This window comes from Bos indicus x Bos taurus, chromosome 15 (genome assembly GCF_003369695.1).
Source record: "Bos indicus x Bos taurus breed Angus x Brahman F1 hybrid chromosome 15, Bos_hybrid_MaternalHap_v2.0, whole genome shotgun sequence".
In the NCBI taxonomy this organism is placed as follows: Eukaryota; Metazoa; Chordata; class Mammalia; order Artiodactyla; family Bovidae; genus Bos; species Bos indicus x Bos taurus.
In genome coordinates, this window is record NC_040090.1 from 5,451,762 (window position 1) to 5,466,876 (window position 15,115).

The 15,115-nt window shown below is 38.7% G+C and overlaps 1 protein-coding gene across 1 annotated transcript; it reads left to right on the plus strand.

The window, feature by feature from the left end:
• The first annotated feature begins 12,760 nt into the window (after positions 1–12,760).
• Positions 12,761–13,705, plus strand: LOC113906054 (olfactory receptor 5W2-like). The gene has a single exon (XM_027564066.1). The coding sequence runs from the start codon at positions 12,761–12,763 to the stop codon at positions 13,703–13,705; it is 945 nt and encodes a 314-aa protein (XP_027419867.1).
• Positions 13,706–15,115: the final 1,410 nt, after the last annotated feature.

Sequence of the window (15,115 nt, forward strand, 5' to 3'; positions counted from 1 at the left end):
AGCCACAAGGGAAGCCCATGGTTTCAATATTCTGCCATTAATTATTGGTTTACTAATATAGTATGTTAACACTCTGTCTATCTCAATAGTCTTCATTCTTTTCCCATTTAATCTTTCAACACCACATTCTTCTCACACAACCAATGCAGTGTGTGATGGTAAATATCAATATCCAAATGCAATTTATCAATGAGTGTGTCATGTGTTAATATTATAGTCATATATCTTGACCTCTTCCTTCATCCTTGCCACTGAAATAAGTGTAAATATGGCAAAATCAATGTTAGATATGGGTAAATGTCTAACACAGAGGACAGATAGAGGCATACTAATTATGGGTTGCACAAGTATATTCATTATAAATTGTGAAGTAATAATGTTCAGTACACCAGTAAATAGGAGGTTCTGTGTTATAGCCAGAGGCAGCAACGTTTAACCTCCCTGGACATCTCTCTCTTTAGTTAGAAACATGCTGTGGCCCAGACAGCAAGTCCACTCTAAATTTAACACATCACTGTTCCTTTCTATCCCTCAGGTTCCCTGAAGTTAAATAGAGGCTTCAGCTAGATTATCTCTAAGGTCCTTTCCAGCTGGTACAATCTGTCTGTATAAAACATGATTCTACTTCTGTATAAATTCACCCCCAGTATTGGAAAGGACTTGAAAATGACAAAAAAAGAGAAAAAGAATCACTTCATATTCAAACAAGAAATTGTTTGATATGTGTAGTCTGTTTAACCCAAAGTAGTGGTGACACAAAGCCATCTAAGTAGTATAAGTTTCAGAAGGGCAAACATTTTCAAATGTGACCCTATTGTGTATTCTGTTATTCAGATTCAGAAACTCATACTCATCCCAAAAGTGGATATCCAACTATTTAGCACTGAAGTAAATAAAACTTAAAATAAAATGTTAGAAATTGTATCATGCAAGATCAAACCAGTCAATCCTCAAGGAAATCAGTCCTGAATGTTCATTGGAAGGACTGATGCTGAAGCTGAAACTCCAATACCACCTGATGTGAAGAACTGACTCATTGAAAAAGACCCTGATGCTGGGAAAGGTTGAAGACAGGAGGAAAAGGGGATGACAGAGGATGAGATGTTTTGATGGCATCACCAATTTGATGAAGGTGAGTTTGAGCAAGCTCCGAGAGTCGGTGATGGACAGGGAAGCCTTGCGTGCTGCAGTCCATGGGGTCGCAAAGGGTAGGACACGACTGAGCGACTGAACTGACTGACCAAACGGCAAAGTGTAACCAAGTGCAGTATCTGAGGATGTGAATCAGCCGTGGCTTTTACACACTGACAATAGACTGAGAATTGCCACCGCACTTAGTAAACACCATGACAGTCTCTTATTACCATAGCTGGACATAAATGTTCGAGAACCCCAAATACCTTTCCTAGAATTATGCCCAAGAGTGAAGAATGAATACATCCACTGAAATACATGTACAGAAATATTCATCATTGGGTTATTTGAAATCATGTAAAAATGGGACCAGTTCAAATTTGTTTCAGCACATTAGATCATGACTTGACAAACTTTTCTTTGAAGTATTTGTGTGCATACTAAGTGGCTTCGGTTGTGTCTGACTCTTTGTGATGCCATGGACTGTAACCCTCCAGGCTCCTCTGTCCATGGGATCCTCCAGGCAAGAATACTAGAGTGGGTTGCTGTGACCTCCTCCAGGGAATCTTCCCAGCCCAGGGATCAAACTTGTGTCTCTTATGTCTCCTGCATTGGCAGCTGGGTTATTTACCACTAGCACCACCTGGGAAGCCCTTGAAATATTTAATAGTGTATATTTTAGGGTTTTAGGCCATAAATATTAGTCACAACTAAACAGTTTTGCCCTGTATCACAAAAGCACCTGTCCATAATATATGAATAAATGGTATGCCCCAGCTCTAATAAAACATTATGAGTCAGGTTCACTGACCCTTGATAAGCAATGTTATCACAGTCTGTGTGTAATAAAACTATACAACAATGAGAATGAATGAATGACTTCTGAATATGATAATGTAGAAAAATTTCACAAATAAAATATCGATGAAAAAAACCCAGACATAAAAGAGCAAAAGCTCTATGATTTCACTACTGTATACTTCAAAAATATACAAACTACCATATCACATTGCACATCATTTCTGGTGGCTGTGTGGAGAATTTCTGGGAATCTAGCAATGTGCCTTTTTTTCTGGTTTTGGGTGTAGGAATCTTTCCATTTTTGAAAGTTTCCTTGCAGTATACATTTTTAGATTAAAATTTTCTGTATTTATGAATGCATTCATGCTAAGTTGCTTCATACATGTCTGACTCTATGTGACCCTATGGACTGTAGCCTGCCCAATTTCTCTGTCCAAGGGATTCTCCAGGCAAGAATACTGGAGTGGGTGGCCACATCCTTCTCAAGGTGATCTTCACAACCCATGGTTCGAACCATAGTCTCTTATGACTCCTGCATTGGTAGGAGGATTCTTTACCACTAGAGCCACCTGGGAAACCCTTCTATGTGTATCAGTTCAGTCGCTCAGTCATGTCCAACTCTTTGCGGCCCCATGGACTGCAGCATGCCAGGCCTCCCTGTCCATCACCAACTCCCAGAGTTTACCCAAACTCATGTCCATTGAGTCGCTGATGTTATCCAACCATCTCATCCTCTGTCATCCCCTTCTCCTACTACCCAAAATCTTTCCCAGCATCAGGGTCTTTTCCAATGAGTCAACTCTGTGCATGAGGTGGCCAAAGTATTGGAGTTTCAGCTTCAACATCAGTCCTTCCAATGAGCACTCAGGACTAATCTCCTTTAGGATGTACTGGTTGGATTCCCTTGCAGTCCATGGGACTCTCAAGAGTCTTCTCCAACACCACAGTACAAAAGCATCAATTCTTTGGCACTCAGCTTTCTTTATAGTCCAACTCTCCCATCAGTACAACACCACTAGAAAAACCATAGCCTTGACTAGACGGACCATTGTTGGCAAAGGAATGTCTCTGCTTTTGAATATGCTGTCTAAGTTGGTCATAACTTTTCTCCAAGGAGTAATCATCTTTTAATTTCATGGCTGCAATCACCATCTGCAGTGATTTTGGAGCCCCAAAATATAAAGTCTGACACTGTTTCCACTGTTTCCCCATCAATTTCCCAAGAAGTGATAGGACCAGATGCCATGATCTTCGTTTTCTGAATGTTGAGCTTTAAGCCAACTTTTGCACTCTCCTCTTTCACTTTCATCAAGAGGCTCTTTAGTTCTTCTTCACTTTCTGCCATAAGGGTGGTGTCACCTGCATATCTGAGGTTATTGATATGTCTCCTGGCAATCTTCATTCCAGCTTGTGCTTCTTCCAGCCCAGCATTTCTCATGACGTACTCTGTATATAAGTTAAATAAGCAGGGTGACAATATACACCCTTAACATACTCCTTTTCCTATTTGGAACCAGTCTGTTGTTCCATGTCCAGTTCTAACTGTTGCTTCCTGACCTGCATATGAGCTTCTCAAGAGGCAGATCAGGTGGTCTGGTATTCCCATGTCTTTCAGAATTTTCCACAGTTTATTGTGATCCACACAGTCACAGGCTTTGGCATAGTCAATAAAACAGAAATATATGTTTTTCTGGAACTCTCTTGCTTTTTTGATGATCCAATGGATGTTGGCAATTTGATCTCTTGTTCCTCTGCCTTTTCTAAACCTAGAAAATGCCTTTTTAATGTGTATATTATACTCTAAAAATGGCTTTCTATAAACACAGTACCTTCACTATGAGATTGTAGAAGACTGTTAATTTTTATTTTTAAAATGAAAAGTTTCGTGTACAAGTGTTCATTATATATTTATGAAACTCATGTAATGCATACTGTCTAAAGTCTCTCAATGTGTTATTAATCTTTATGTTACTAAAACTGCTGCCTTGCTTGTAGAACAGCACTGTCTTTATACAACCACTGGCTCTCCTAGTTTTTCTCAAAGCAGGAGAGAGCTACAATGTACTTCAGTTCAGAACCATGCAATGCATTTTATATCATTATAGATTTGGGAACCAGATAACTACATTCTGAAGAAGATCTTGATCTGGGTAGTATTTGCCTACACAGAATTGCTTTAGTGTCACCAAGGCACCAGGGAAACTCGAAGTATAGTTTGTTTTGTTTTTTTTTTTCCTCACTTGCTTATATCTGAGGAATATGTTTTCTCCTTAAGACAAGCTTTTAAGCTATTTAAGATCTTCATTTTTAATGAAACACAAATCCCATTGTGAGATATATCAGGTTATCCAGCTTGTAATAATAATGCAGCTACCCAAATTCAGGTTTCAGTTGTTGAGTGGGAGTAGATCAAAAATGGTGCTAGTCCTCATGGTTTTGAGGAGCAGCCCTGTTAAAAAGCTATAGCAAGGTTCTGACAGAACAAAATGTAACTCAAGGGATTTTTATACCCTGTAAGAAATGGAAGTAACTGAGGGAGAAATTACAAAAGATAGGAATAGAATTAGGTGATCAAGGACAATGCTATATACACTGTATGTGTAACAGAGAAGCAAATGATGATAGTAAAATTCTTTTGAAACAAGCTTACCACCTTCTGGATTTTAATGGGGAACTATTAAAAATTAGTTGTGGTTTAAACTTTGCAGAGTGAAAAAGTTGGATTAAAGCTCAACATTAAGAAAACTAAGATCATGGCATCCAGTCCTATCACTTCATGGCAAATAGATGCAGAAACAGTGAAAACAGTGTCAGACTTTATTTTGGGGGGCTCCAAAATCACTGCAGATGGTAATAGCACCCATGAAATTAAAAGACACTTACTCCTTGGAAGGAAACTTATGACCAACCTAGATAGCATATTCAAAAGCAGAAACATTCCTTTGCCAACAAAGGTCCATCTAGTCAAGGTTATGGTTCTTCCAGTGGTCATGAATGGATGTGAGAGTTGGACTGTGAAGAAAGCTGAGCACCGAAGAATTGATGCTTTTGTACTGTGGCGTTGGAGAAGACTCTTCAGAGTCCCTTGGACTGCAAGGAAATCCAATCCGTTCATCCTAAAGGAGATCAGTCCTGGGTGTTCACTGGAAGGACTGATGCTGAAGCTTAAACTCCAATACTTTGGCCACTTCATGAGAAGAGTTGACTCATTGGAAAAGACCCTGATTCTAGGAGGGATTGGGGGCAGGAGGAGAAGGGGATGACAGAGACTGAGATGGCTGGATGGCATCACCGACTCAGTGGACATGAGTTTGAGTGAACTCCAGGATTTGGTGATGGACAGGAAGGCTTGGCGTGCTGCAATTCATGAAGTCACAAAGAGTCAGACACAACTGAGTGAGTGACTGAACTGAAGCTCTGCCTCAACAATATCTCCACAGGAGTACTGGTCATATTTTACTATTGGGATCTAAAGAGAAGCCAAAAGCAAAGGAGAAAAGGAAAGATATAAGCATCTGAATGCAGAGTTCCAAAGAATATCAAGAAAAGATAAAACAGCCTTCCTTGGTGATTAATGCAAAGAAATAGTGGAAAACAACAGAATCAGAAAGACTAGTGATCTCTTCAAGAAAATTAGAGATACCAAGGGAACATTTCATGCAAAGATGGGCTCAATAAAGGACAGAAATCGTATGGACCTAACAGAAGCAGATTTATTAAGAAGAGGTGGCAAGAATACACAGAAGAACTGTACAATAAAGATCTTCATGACCCAGATAATCACGATGGTGTGATCACTGATCTAGAGCCAGACATCCTGGAATGTGAAGTCAAGTAGGCCTTAGAAAGCATCAATAAGAATAAAGCTAGTGGAGGTGATGGAATTCCAGTTGAGCTATTTCAAATCCTGAAAGATGATGCTGGGAAAGTGCTACACTCAATATGCCAGCAAATTTGGAAAACTCAGCAGTGGCCACAGGACTGGAAAAGGTCAGTTTTCATTCCAATCCCAAAGAAAGGCAATGCCAAAGAATGCTCAAACTACCAAACAATTGCACTCCACTCACACGCTAATAAAGTAATGCTCAAAATTTTCCAAGCCAGGCTTCAGCAGTACGTGATCCGTGAACTTCCAGATGTTCAAGCTGTTTTTAGAAAAGGCAGAGGAACCAGAGATCAAATTGCCAACATCTGCTGGATCACGGAAAAAGCAAGAGAGTTCCAGAAAAACATCTGTTTCTGCTTTATTGACTATGCCAAATCCTTTGACTGTGTGGATCACAATAAACTGTGGAAAATTCTGAAAGAGGTGGGAATACCAGACCACCTGACCTGCCTCTTGAGAAACCTACATGCAGGTCAGGAAGCAACAATTAGAACTGGACATGGAACAACAGACTGGTTCCAAATAGGAAAGGGAGTACGTCAAGGCTATATATTATCACCCTGCTTATTTAACTTATATGAAGAGTACATCATGAGAACGCTGGACTAGAAAAAGCACAAGCTGGAATCAAGATTGCTAGGAGAAATATCAATAACCTCAGATATGTAGATGACACCACCCTTATGGCAGAAAGTGAAGAGGAACTCAAAAGCCTCTTGATAAAAGTGAAAGAGGAGAGTGAAATAGTTGGCTTAAAGCTCAACATACAGAGAACTAAGATCATGGCATCTAGTCCCATCATTTCATGGGAAATCGATGGGGAAACAGTGTCAGACTTTATTTTTTGGGGCTCCAAAGTCACTGCAGAGGATGATTGCAGCCGTGAAATTAAAAGACACTTACTCCGTGGAAAGAAAGTTATGATCTATCTAGATATCATATTCAAAAGCAGAGATGTTACTTTGCCAACAAAGGTCTGTCTAGTCAAGGCTATGATTTTTCCAGTGGTCATGCATGGATATGAGAGTTGGACTGTGAAGAAAGCTGAGCGCTGAAGAATTGATGCTTCTGAACTGTGGTGTTGGAGAAGACTCTTGAGATTCCCTTGGACTACAAGGAGATCCAACCAGTCTTTTCTAAAAGAGATCAGACCTGGGGGTTCTTTGGAAGGAATGATGCTGAAGCTGAAACTCCAGTACTTTGGCTACCTCATGAGAAGAGTTGACTCATTGGAAAAACTCTGATGCTGGGATGGATTGGAGGCAGGAGGAGAAGGGGACGATAGAGGATGAGATGGCTGGGTGACATCACGGACTCGATGGATGTGAGTTTGAGTGAACTCCAGGTGTTGGAGATGACAGGGAGGCCTGGTGTGTGCAATTCATGGGGTCACAAAGAGTCGGACACGACTGGGTGACTGAACTGAACTGAATGATTATGTAACAACAATGTATCTTGCTTAAGGACATGTTTCTCCTTCTTAACAAGAACCTTCTGACTAATCTTGCTATTTTAAAACCTATGTTGTGGGAATGGGTCTGGTAATATCTTTCTATTTCTAGTTTTATTTTTTAATTTTTTATTATTATTTTAATTTATTATTATTATTATTTATTTATTTATTTTACTTTACAATATTGTATTGGTTTTGCCATACATCAACATGCATCCACCATGGGTGTACACATGTTCCCCATCCTGAACCCCTTCCCCCTCCCTCTCCATACCATCCCTCTGGGTCATCCCAGTGCACCAGCCCCAATCTTCCTGTATCCTGCATTGAACCTGGACTGGTGATTCGTTTCTTATATGATATTATACATGTTTTTTGTTAATTTAAGATGTATGTTGGGGAATGGGTTTGGTAAAAGTATATAAGGGATTGTTAAAACTAGTGAGTGGGGCACTCTCCGCCCCCTTCTGATGCCTATGTCAGAAGCTTTCTCTGTCTTTTTTCACTGTAATAAAACTTCTGCCACACAAAAGCTCTGTGTGATCAAGCCTTGTCCCTGGTCCTGAAGCTAAATCTTCTTTGGAGATCACAACTCCGAAATTGTTCACTGTAAGCTCTCAGTATGAGATTGAAGGATGGGAATAAGCTGATGTTTGGTTTTGAAGGCTGCCTAGAAAGGCAAAGTTGACATAAATGTTAAAACATCATTATTCATAATAGATTAAGAGTAGAGACAAGCCAACATCCATCTGTCTGAAGAATGGATCAATAAAACGTGTTGTATCTATAAAATGCAATATTGTAGTGCCATTTAATGAAACAAAATTCCAATGCATTCAGCGACTTGATTTAACCTTAGACATTTAACTGAAGAAAAGAAATCTGACAGGAGAAACACACACATAGACACACATTATTTCATGATTCTTTTTACGTGAGATGGCCAGAATATGCAATTACTTAGACTCAGAAAGCAGACTAGTGGTTGCCAGAGCTGGGGGAGGGAAGAAGAGGTAGTGACAGACAGTAGCATGAGTGTCTCATTGACGCAAATGTTCCAGAAGGAGATAATGGTGATGGGTGAGCAACCTTGAAAATATATTTAAACCCAAAGAACTAGTTATATGAAAATGCATATATATTTATATATATGTAACATTTAAATAAAAATAAATATGATCAAAGTGTAGTAATATCTCCACATGAGGTAGTTTCAGAGAATGCTTCAAAAACACAATGAACAATCCAAAGAATTTCGAAAAGAAGGATCTATTTTATTTCTGACTAAAGAAGGAGAATATTTATGAAGGTGTCAACTACGAATTAGCACTTGACAAAAATCTTTGCCAACAACTGAACAACAACAAGGGTGTTTGCCATCTGCTTGTGTGGAGACTGAACCCTGTGCTGCAGCAGCTGCTGGTCTGTGACACCCCCGAGGGGAATTCAGGGTGCAGAGGGAGGCACTCTGTGCCCCAGGGAAACTGGTGGAACTTGGTCTTTAGATGTTAGATATTTTCTTTTTGAGGGCTCCAAAATCACTGAAGATGGTGACTGCAGCCATGAAATTAAAAGACGTTTACTCCTTGGAAGAAAAGTTATGACCAACCTAGAGAGCATATTGAAAAGCAGAGACATTACTTTGCCAACAAAGGTCTATCTAGTCAAGGCTATGGTTTTTCCAATGGTCATGTATGGATGTGAGAGTTGGACTGTAAAGAAAGCTGAGCACCGAAGAATTGATACTTTTGAACTGTGGTGTTGGAGAAGACTCTTGAGAGTCCCTTGGACTGCAAGGAGATCCAACCAGTCCATTCTGAAGGAGATCAGCCCTGGGATTTCTTTGGAAGGAATGATGCAAAGCTGAAACTCCAGTACTTTGGCCACCTCATGGGAAGAGTTGACTCATTGGAAAAGACCCTGATGCTGGGAGGGATTGGGGGCAGGAGGAGAAGGGGACAACAGAGGATGAGGTGGCTGGATGGCATCACGGACTCAGTGGACATGAGTTTGAGTGAACTCTGGGAGTTGGTGATGGACAGGGAGGCCTGGCGTGCTGCGTTTCATGGGATTGCAAAGAGTCGGACACGACTGAGCGACTGAACTGAACCGAACTGATTTTCAGAAACTGATTTTATGATCCTAATCCTTGCATCCCTTAATACCTAGAAAAATCACTAAATCCCTCCACGAGACATTAGCTCCTTGTAACCAGCAGAAAACCATTTGTAAAATAAGCATTTGATTGCATAGAACTCTCCCTTCATCAAAATTTCATATATTGACCTTCTCCCAGTGCCTCTTTGGAGAAATCTCTCAGAGCTACCTGAGATGCTGTCTCCCAGGCTGCAGTCCTCATTTTTCCCCCAATAAAATTTAACTCACAACTCTCAAGTTTTGCACCTTTTTGACCAGATAGAGCGTAACTGTGGGGAACACCTTACGTACTTTTTGCAGTCTTCTTCGTACCATAGATTAATTTGGTGACAATATTGAAGCATAAAAGTTCAGACTTTGCTCAGTTATTTCTGAATTCACAGGGGGATACACAGAAGCAGAAATAAATGTAATGATGTATTTGCATATTGTCAAAACCTAGACACACTAGCAGAGGGATTTAAGTCCCAGTGTGCCTGGTAAAATAAAAGTCTATCTGCTTATTCAGCTACCCAAGACCTGCTCATCTCAGGTAAGGTTTCCAGGTAATGATTTCAAGACTCTAGAACAAATAGCTACTGTTTTGGGAAAATAAATTTGTAAGTAAAGTATTTTATGCCTGCTGCTGCTGCTGCTGCTGCTGCTGTTATGTTGCTCAGTCATGTCCAACTCTGCGACCCCATGAACTGCAGCATGCCAGGCCTCCCTGTCCATCACTAACACCTGGAGTTCACTCTAGCTCACATCCATCGAGTCGGTGATGCCATCCTTCCAACTCATCCTCTGTCATCCCCTTCTCCTCCTGCCCCCAATCCCTCCCAGCATCAGAGTCTTTTCCAATGAGTCAACTCTTTGCATCAGGTGGCCAAAGTATTGGAGTTTCAGCTTTAGCATCAGTCCTTCCAATGAACATTCAGGACTGGTCTCCTTTAGGATGGACTGGTTGGATCTCCTTGCAGTCCAAGGGACTCTCAAGAGTCTTCTCCAACACCACAGTTCACAAGCTGTGGTGTTTTTGATCAGTGAGCACTGATCAATTCTTCAGTGCTCAACTTTCTTCACAGTCCAACTCTCGCATCCATACTTGACCCCTGGAAAAACCATAGCCTTGACTAGATGGACCTTTGTTGGCAAAGTAATGTCTCTGCCTTACAATATGCTATCTAGATTGGTCATAACTTTCCTTCCAAGGTTAGTCATACCTTTTCTTCCAAGGCACAATTTTTAATTTCATGGCTGTAGTCACCATCTGCAGTGATTTTGAAGCCTAAGAGGACTTAAATGCATCATCAATTCTCTTTAGTGCAGATATCTTGTTTTTGCCTCTCTAATAAGAGAGGAAATTATGAGTCATAAAAAAGCTTTAACACCTGAGTCAATCTTTGTTCTAAAGATATAGTGCAGGTGTAAAACAAGTACATTTCCCCCACTTTTCATTTATAACGTTTGTTAGTTGAATCCAAGTATTCCCACAAACTACATCAAATCATTGCATTCATCAAAATGAATTGATTTTAGGTACTGATTATTTAAATCTGTTGGCTTTTCATGCATTGCTTTGACATTTCTTCATATACTTTTATTACTGGAAATATTCCTAAATGACATGAGGAAGGTGAATATTTCAAAAAGGAAGAAACAAAAAGAATAATAGGAAGATGTAAATTACTAAGTTGGGAAATCTTGTAATTCATCAGATCTCTGCTTTGACTAGGTAAGGAGAGTTTAGATTCAGTGTAACTGTGCAGCTTAAAATAAACATAATCTGTATTTTTCATACTGTCAGATCAATACGTTGACAATAGTGAAGAAATAAAGCTTAATTTTTGCAAAGGTTGTTACTGTTTTCATGGGGGAAAATACAAAGCAGAAAATATAATTAACCAAATGTTAGCAAACACTGAGCCAGAGGATGGACGCTTCAGAGACTTAAGTCCTAAATGCTACCTGGCAAAATAAAAGGTTAGCTGTTTATTTTTTAGACATCAGTAGCAAGGACAGAAAGACCTGCTTATTCCAGGTATGTTCTTGAATCTCCAGATGTAAGAATATAGGAGAAAAACAGCATTTAAAAATGAGAGATTTATCGATTAATTACTTATGCCTACCAATTCAATATAATAAACTCATGAGTTTAAAAGTCAGAAAATATTATCTTCTCAGAACTGGAAGAATCTGTCTCTAGCATCTATAAAATGATTGTTTAATCAGTTACTTTTAATTTAGATTCACGGGAAAGCCTTTACTCTTTGTCACTGGGGAAGCATATACATACTTTTTAAAATTTTATTTAAAAAATAATATAGTTAGAACACTATAAATAGCAATATTTGCAAACTTAACTCCATGTAAATCATATGCCAATATATACTTAAAGAAAATCTGTCACCAATATGCTAATTCTTATATCAACAGAGACGTGCATACATGCAGACATGACACATGCAAATACATACACACAAGGAGGACACTGTACATATCAGAAGTGTTTATTATACCTCATCTCATTTTCTTTTTAATATAAAAGTCAATTAAAATCAAAGAGACACAAATGCGTGTGTTAAATTCTGTTGTTTTCAATTCTTTGTATCATTTTTCTTTGGCTGGTCAAGGGATCCATCCTCTGATCCTCTGGCACCAGGGCGAAGCAGAGATCAGTGATGAGAATTGTGACAAAGGAGCAACATGTTTCTATAGTAAAGGCCAATAATGCTTATTTTATGTCTACCAAATGCTGAAGGTAACTTAGACCAGGACGGTAACATAATTTTCATTATGAATAGTTGCTGATATGCTCTAGAATGTATAGAAAATCATTTCAAACCAACATTATCTGAGCTGTATTTTGAGAAACATAACAATGGTAACAAATTTTTGTGCCCAAATGACTATTTCCAGAGATGGAAAATGCTTAATCCTATAACTGACAGCCAGGTTTCAAACACTGGTGTTTCCTCTATGGTATTTTGAACATAAAATAAGACATTAATTCTTCCAATTATACCTCCAGAGATAAGAAGGCAAAAACCTAGGAAAATGAAAAACTCATAGAGTTTTATATACATCATAATGACATGCAGACTTAGATAAAACTTTTTCAATGTGTAATATAGTGGGGGTTTTTTTGTTGTTGTTTGTTTTTATTTTTCCAGGTAGGTAAAAATGTTCCTTCAAAAAGTAAGTACATTATTGGGTAATTTTCTGAGTATAAAATGACAGTTACACAAAGAGACTGTGCTCTCCTTTACAGATATTCTGCAGATGTCCATACATTTATCTATACTTTTCCTGATCATTTTGTCAAAAATTTAGATAAGAAAAATTAAAGAATGGAGAAAGAAAATTGCTCCTCTGTGACTGAATTCATTTTCTTGGGGATTACCAGTGATTTGGAAGTGAAAGTGACCTTATTTGCCATGTTGCTAGTTGTTTATCTCATTAATCTTCTGGGAAATCTTGGAATGATAATTTTGATTAGAATGGATCCCCAGCTGCAAACGCCAATGTACTTTTTCCTCAGCCACCTCTCTTTCTGTGACCTCTGCTATTCCACAGCAATTGGGCCCAATATGCTGGTTGACCTTTTGGCCAAGAACAAACCAATCCCCTTCTATGGCTGTGCCCTACAGTTCTTGGTTGCCTGTACCTTTGCAGATTCTGAGTGTCTCCTGCTGGCAGTGATGGCCTATGATCGATACAGGGCCATCAGCAGCCCCTTGCTCTATGCGCTCAGCATGTCCAGTGGGGTGTGCTCCCTGCTCGTGGCTGGGGTTTATCTTGTGGGAATGACAGATGCTTTGATCCACACGACATTAGCATTCCACTTATGCTTTTGTGGGTCAAATGAGATTAACCACTTCTTCTGTGACTTACCTCCACTCTACCTTCTTTCCTGCTCTGATACACAAGTCAATGAATTGACAGTATTTATTGTTTTTGGTGTTATTGAATTGAGCTCAATTTCAGGAGTTCTTATCTCTTACTGTTATATCATCCTTGCAGTCTCAAAGATCCATTCTGCAGAGGGGAGGTTCAAAGCTTTCTCTACCTGCACCTCCCACCTAACTGCTGTGGCCATTTTCCAGGGAACTATGCTTTTTATGTACTTTAGGCCAAGTTCAATCTACTCTTTAGATCAAGACAAAATGACCTCATTGTTTTACACCCTTATGATTCCCATGTTAAATCCCCTGATTTATAGCCTACGTAACAAGGATGTGAAAAATGCCCTAGGAAAACTAAAAAATAAAAGATGGTTTCAAAGATTTATATAACACATATACACACACATATAGTAGTTATTATTTTTGCAAAATTATATGGTATGATATATATCATATATATCATATGGTATCTTGTATATATGGATATCAGATGGTATAATTTTATAAACAAAGTTTGAGGAGTCAATGACTGTTGTTTTAACCTTGGTACACACTCTGCATATTCAGGTAGTCAGACTTGTAATGAATCCTAATTGGGATGTAATCCCTCAGGAACTTAGTAACCTGAGTCTTCAACTGGGTCACACTGCTCAGAACTGTGGCCATTCTCAAGGTGAGAACTCGGGAGTCTTCAAGAGGAAATCAAACATGTCTCAGAGCAAGAAATCTATGGAGCACTATAGGGAAATTTCCATGGAACCTTGTCTCCCTCGATAGCATATCTAGAGGATCCCTTCATGTTATGAGTCCACTTTACTGCCCCCAAGACTGGTCCTGAGTCCCTTTGAGGGTTCATGCAGAGATGGCACAGTGAATGTTCCACAATGTGCCCTCTCACAGGCTATTTATTGTGAGTGTACAAAGTCACAGAGAAGCACTTTTGCACCAGTTTTATTCCTTTCCTTTGTTTTCTTCTTGCTTTTTTCTTTTTTTGCCTATATCTGTATATTTTTTTATATAGTATGTATCCATTAAAATCACTTTAAATGCTTTTGGGGAATAGCATAGTACATAAATAAATAAGAAGTGAAAGGTAAAAAAAAAAGTAAAAAAAAATATGGTATCCATATATACGAGAAATATAATTTTATCAAATTATTTAATAAATGAGTATCTATACTAAAGCTCAGCCATAGGAAATTGTTGCAGTTTTCAAAACTTGTCATGCTTCATTATATGTCTTGACCTTGTCTATGAAACTCTGTGTAAAACTTCCTGGCTCTTCAAATTCTATCATACTTTTTCTGTGTATCCATTCATTCAAACATTATTATTTTAAGTGTATTAATATTTAGCAACTATTTAATTCTTCTTTGTCTGCCTCTAAGTGCTTTACATTTCTTTAAAAACCCATTAGTTTGTATAAAAATGGACCTTATAATCTAGATGAATAAAGAAACATTTACTAACTAACCACACATACAATTCATAGTAAAGTTTAAGACTTTCCTTAATTAAAAAAAAAAAAAGTAGGGTTAAAAATCTAGGAACAAATGTCAAAACATAGTGTGCAGAAGAAAGGTTTTCTTGAATGGAGATATTAATTGTCAGATCCAAAAATTTGGGAAGGAAATTATTCTAGGAAGATAATTTGACACTTATAGAGGTCTTGAGTTGGGTGAGATGGCTGGATGGCATCACTGACTCGATGGACATGAGTTTGAGTAAACTCCGGGAGTTGGTGATGGACAGGGAGGCCTGGCGTGCTGCAATTCATGCGGTTGCAAAGAGTCGGACATG